Source organism: Arachis duranensis, chromosome 4 (assembly GCF_000817695.3).
Source record: "Arachis duranensis cultivar V14167 chromosome 4, aradu.V14167.gnm2.J7QH, whole genome shotgun sequence".
Lineage (NCBI taxonomy): Eukaryota > Viridiplantae > Streptophyta > Magnoliopsida > Fabales > Fabaceae > Arachis > Arachis duranensis.
The window spans coordinates 5,343,908-5,350,333 of record NC_029775.3 but is presented as its reverse complement, the minus strand read 5'-3'; the positions used below and the strand labels follow the sequence as shown (position 1 = coordinate 5,350,333).

The following is a 6,426-nucleotide window of genomic DNA, read 5'->3' as shown; positions in this document are numbered from 1 at the left end:
GGAAACCTAACCGTTACAATCGCAAACCCTAAATCCCTAATTAAGTCTAAAAGTCCCTCAAACCTCATCTTCTCGCCCTCTCCTCTTTAAAATGCTGAATGGCGGTTGAACTACACACGGAAGGCATGGTCTCACCATCACCACCGCCACCTCACACCCCCTCAATTCTTCACTGCTACCGCCCACCTCCTCAGTACCTCACTACTACCTCTCAGTTTCTCACGCACTGTGGAGGTCAATCAGGCCACTGTCACGTCACGCACACCGCAGCAGGGAGTTCGTTGTCTTCGCTGTCGTCGCGTCTTCACCAGTCGTCGCATTTTTTCCGGTCATCGCCTCTTTGCTGGTCATTCGTCGGATAAGTCAAAGAACTCTGAAATCTTCATTATTTGCTTTGATTTTGAAAAATTTGTTATAATTTTTATGAGTTAGGTTAATTATAATTTATATTTCTGATGTTGAATTGTTGTTGATTCTTGTTTCTATGATTCTAAAATTTTCATTATTTACTTTGATTTTGAATTTCTAATGCTGAATTCTTGATTATGGTTTTTATGATTATGAAATTTTTATTATTTATTTTGATTTTGAAGCATTTGTTATAATTTATATTTCTGATGTTGAATTGTTGATTCTGATTTCTATGATTCTAAAATTTTTATTATTTTACTTTGATTTTGAATTTCTGATGTTGAATTGTTGATTTCAGTTTCTACGATTATGAAATTTTTATGATTTATTTTGATTTTGAAGCATTTGTTATGATTTATATTTCTGATGCTAATTCTGAAATTAATGTGTTTATGTGATTTTAGAGAATGTCTTTCTCTGATGCATTGAGTAATACTCTTGAGAAAAATACTCCATCGGAAGAATCTACAAGCACTAATATTCAAACTACTCAAAAGGCTTCTTAATCTCAATCTCAAAAACCTCCAACCGATACGACAACTACCAATAATGAAAAACAACAAACTCTACAAGTGATGTTTGAAAGAGGGAGTTGACCTTTGAAGTGTGAAATCACTTCAAGATTGTCGAAATCAAGAAAAGAATTGAAGGCTGAATGCAATTATTGCAAACAAGAAACTTTGTACTTAGCGTGATCACTTTAAAATTTGCAAGCTTCGCACCACTAGAGATATAAGACAATGTATGATCAAGATAACTCCAACAACTAGTGAAAAAACAGTTGTGGTTGGTGCATATACATTTGATCAGGAAAATATAAGGAAAGAGTTATCTATTATGGTTTGTCTTCACAAGTATCTGCTATCTATTGTGGATCACATTGGCTTTCGATGATTTTGCAATGCTTTGCAACCACTCTTTAAAGTGATTAGTCGCAACACATTGAAAAATGACATCTTAAAACTCTACAATAATGAGAGATCGAAGATATTGAATGTCTTTGAGTGGAATAAAAGTCGAGTTGCAATTACAAATATGTGGATAGCAAGCAACCAAAACAAAGGTTATATGGCTATCGGCTTATTATATTGATGATTTTTGAAAAATTGCAAAGCCGTTTTGTGAGGTAATAATATTAAATATTAATTTTATTTTTGCGATTTGTGAAATTTTTATAATTGGAATACTTTTAATATTTTTTTTACCAAATTATCATTATAGGTTTATATATATGCCAGCTCCCCACACGGCTGAGATACTTTCAGAGGTTTTTGTAAATTGTTTAATGAATTGAAATTTTGATAGGAAAGTATCTACTTTGACAGTTGATAATTGCAGTACTTATAATGTTATGATTGGGAATATTTTGACTAAAATATTACATAAAATATTTTGATAATTGCATATTTGTATTTTTGTCAATCATAAGGTTAACGTGAATAATTTAAAAATTTTCAATCTGAAGTTCTTAATATTTTACAACTACTCTCGAAAAAAATATCTTGACAAATCTAAATATTTATTTATATTTTTGGAATTTACTAGTTATAATGTTACACAAAATAAATATGCAATTAAAATTATTTATGCTACCACATTTAGTAATTATGCCAAAAAAATAGATTTTTTTTACTTAAAAATATATTTTTTAAAGTTTATTTGATGTTAATATCTAAATTTTCATGAGCTTAATTATATATGATTTCATATATAATGACATCTTAGATTTAATTGTTATTATTATAATTTCTACATCATCTCAATATAAGTATTATAAATTAATAATTAAATAACTTTAAAAAAAATATTTGAAGAGATTATTTTAAAATTTTAAAAATTTGTTAGAAACTATTTTATACTTTATTCTAAAGACTAATTTGTCTAGTTGGTATTTATAAAAAATTAATATTTTATTTTAGTAGTCACTGTTAATGATTAACGGAAAAAAAAACTATGTTATCTAATATAAATAAATATTAGAGACGGTCATATATTAAAATTTAAAAAATTAAAATATCTAATTTTAAAAATAAACTAATTTAAATAATTAGTTTTACATTATTTTTCACGTGGCTACTTATTTTAATTTTAGATTCTTCTAAACATTTTTTTTATTTTAATACGATTACGTCCGAAATGAGTTGCACAAAAATAATATAATTTTCTTATTTTTATATGGATATGACTAATCTAAGAATTTGTCCGAAGCAAATGCTTTGCACCTGGCGAATTCATTTTGGGAAAATAAAAAAATCACAATTTGCTCTCTTGAATTGTTAATTTAGAAAAGGTCCTTAACCATTTTTGTTTTTTACCATATTTCTATAAATCACCCATGATCTTTATTTTGAAGATTTCACCTATCCAATTATATTACAATTTTTATCATCTTATAAATAATTACTTTTTATTTTAGATTTACATAAAAAAGTTCGTGAAAAAATATTTTTAATACACAAATTTATTACGAAAAGTGCTTCGTAAATGTAAAAAATTATGTATATATTCATGCATTAATAATATTAGGTAATGGTCATTTTTCAACCAAATTTTTAAAATTTTTTATTTAAATAAAATAAAAAAAATTAATATTATCTATCAGGATTTTTTATTTTAATAAATAAAATAAATATAATATTTATCAAAATAAATAAATATAAAAGAAATTATTGAAATATATTTTTAGTCACATTTTAAATACAAATCGTCAATCTCTAAAATAATTATATCTCGAGTACACTGATCTTATATTGTGTAGAGTGTCTGCACATAAATATATATTTCGGATACATTGTATTCGAGATATACGCATTTTTTTATTGAGGTCAGTGCATCCGAGATATGGTACAAAATAAAAAAATGTGTTTTATTTTCTCTTATCTCGAAGGCACTGTTCAGAATCAGAAAATGCGTATATCTCGAGTGTACTGTATCCGAAATATGCTTATATTCATATCATAGTTACACTCGAGATATCGTTCGCAGACATCCTATCACAACACAGAGTCAGTGCACTCGAGATGTAGTCATTTTGAAAATTGACCCTCTATATCCGAAATGTAATTGAAAATGTATTTTAGTAATTTCTTCCACGTTTATTTATTTTGCTAAATACTATATTTATTTAATTTAAATTAAAAAATTCATCTTATTGCTCTTCTTCTTCTTTCTCTTTTTTTTTTTTATTTTCTTAAATTTTTTTTGTGAATTTTAGGAAATATTGGTTAAGATTAGAAATTAAATAGATGAATTTTTTTACTTTATTGGTTAAACAATTACAAAATTATTTGTTCAATTAGTATTTTTTTATACATATTATTTTATATATTCTTTCTAATAAATAATTAATTATTAGAATAATAATTTTTTAAAAATAAAACATTTTTATAACAACATAATTATTAATCTTTTTTCATGAACAATAAATATACATATTCTTATTATATTATGGATACTTGACTTTCTATATATCTATGTAGAATGGTTGATTTATTTAAGTATATCCTCTTAGATATATGTTTATTGTTCAATATTAAAATTTAATTTTCATTTAACTTCAAATAAGGGAAAGCAAAAAAAAAAAAAGTTAGACATACTTTCTATGTTTAAACAAATGCTCTCTTTTGAGAATGTTGTATTAAACATTCATATGCAAAATGTGAATTTTGAGTGGTGTGTTTTTCGTAATACATAAATTATGCTTACGGAGGCTTTTGGTGAACTAATCTGTTATACGTGGAAAATGATATTGACCGCAAGAATAACATTAAAAATTTAAAATGTCAATGGAAAAGGGAATAATTTGATTTTTACATACCACATAACACCTATCTATATTTTTATAGTATATGGTCAATCATGATTAAACTCATTTTCTTGATATTTTTTGGTAGCAATAAATGAAAGCAATGCAAGCCATGAATGAGATGCAATAACAGTACAAAATAACAATAGTACACAGTCCATAATTTTCACATACGGAGAGGACTCCTGCACTCTTAGCTGATTATTGGCCAAATTCAAAGCATGTATGAGAGAGAGGGAGAGGAGAAGAGAGAGAGAACTCCAACAAAATATTATACTTGCCTCTTTTTCCATTTTGTGTTGGGTAATAGGTGTAATATTATCGGTGTAAATATGAAAATTTTAGAAAATTTTATTATAATTTGTGAAACTAAAAATTATATTATGTGTATATGAAAAAATTAATCAGTAAATTAACTATCTCGTATGAATATGTATTGAAATATAAAATATATATTAAAAATAAATTAAATAATATTATTTATATATTATTTTAAAAGTTATCTGAAACGATGATTTAGGTTTGAACGTGAGGTCCAAATTTTTTTTGAGACAGCGTCTAACTTGTATTAGTGTCGAGATGTCGCCGTCCGAGTTCCTTGTGAGGAGGTAGGGTGGTACCTACAAAAAACTTCAATACTTAAGTTAGCAAATGTTTTAGACAGGTTTTAGTAAATTGAGTTCTGAATATTCATAAGTGTGTCAGTGTATTTATAGGAGAAAAGATAAACTATTTTTTAGAGTAGTTCTACCTTAAATCGTGAATGGCCATTCCCCTTTATTAAGGAAGTTGTTTAGATTTCTCTTCTAGATGAGTATAAAATATCTTGGGAGTTAGTTATTTATTTAAATAAGTAAAGTTCAACTATTGTTGTCACGCTTGACTTCTATGAAGTCAGGTAAGAGTAAATGAGGCCACCTCGTTAGGTGGGTCTGGCTTTATTTTGGGCCTGAATATGAATACACACAAATATATAATAATTTATTTAATGATAATTTTTTGACTAAATTTTTTTATAAATGATTTTAATGTAAAATATAAAAATATTTGATTATTTTAGTATTTTACACTATTATAATAATAATAAAAAAATTTAATCATAAAAGAACAAAATATCATTGGGCTAATTTTTTTGTAATGAATTTTCATTATGAGTTTTTCATTGTTATGGATTATTGTTGTTGTAATTTTAATAGATATAGAGATATTTTTTGTAAATAACAATGTACAAATCGGAAGCTCAAAATTGTAGAGGAAAGAAAACTTAGGATTTGTTTTTGGAGTTGATGAATTTAAATTCGGGTGATAAATAAATCAGATTTTTGATATTGTGTGATCAAATTTTTTTTAAATTTAGAGCAAATTAATAGATGGATTTTGCGATTAAAAATCCTAGATCGAACTTTCTAATTTTGTTGATAGCTATTTTCTATATCCCTAAATAACATACATAGTCTCAATAATAATAAATAACAGTACTATTTTTTTAATATAAAAATTAGCAAAACGAATACTATTGACGTTTTATAAAAAATATTATTTTAGTTATAAAAATACAAAATATCAACAATGTTTTGTAAAGACTTAGAGTAACTTATAACATATAGTTTAGGTTATTTCTGAGAAATTCAACCCTAATAATTCAATATAAAAAATAAGTTTTTTATATAAACTTAATATTTTTAAAAAATTACATGAAAAAGGGAATTACAAAAAGGTGATGAAAGAGAAATAGGATAACCGAATACTGAAAAGGGTAAAAAGGTAAAATAAGGGAAAGAAAAAGTGTGGGAAGAAAAAGGAGTGACGAACAGATAGAGATAAATGATCTGTTGTGTGTTAAATTTAAAACAGCATTATTAGTATTTACTAGTGCAATTAAGAGCTTCATTCATCACAACAGCTTTGAAGGGATACAACTGTCATTATCACAATCACACAAACCCATTTTTGTCATTTCATGCAACCTTCCACCTTCTCTCACTAACTACCCCTCTCTCTCTCTTTCCCCACTTCCACTTCCACCACCACCAACTCACACAGAACACAAAAACCCACACAAACTGGTGAGAAGCTGGGAAGAATCATCACACAGCAACACCCAAAGCTTCCAACTTCCTTGCAATGGGGACTCGAATCCCTTCCCATCAGCTCAGTAGCGGCTTGTATGTTTCGGGTCGACCCGAACAACACAAGCCCGAGCGACAGCC

The 6,426-nt window shown here is 26.9% G+C and overlaps 1 protein-coding gene across 1 annotated transcript in view; it reads left to right on the top strand.

Annotated features, from left to right (window-relative positions):
* Nucleotides 1–6,094: 6,094 nt before the first annotated feature.
* LOC107482953 (uncharacterized membrane protein At1g16860) overlaps nt 6,095–6,426 on the top strand; it is a gene marked incomplete in the record, with an annotated part of 3,833 nt that continues 3,501 nt past the window's right edge. The window contains 1 exon segment of the mRNA XM_016103542.3: nt 6,095–6,426. Within this exon segment, the coding sequence (XP_015959028.1) occupies nt 6,341–6,426 (86 nt within the window).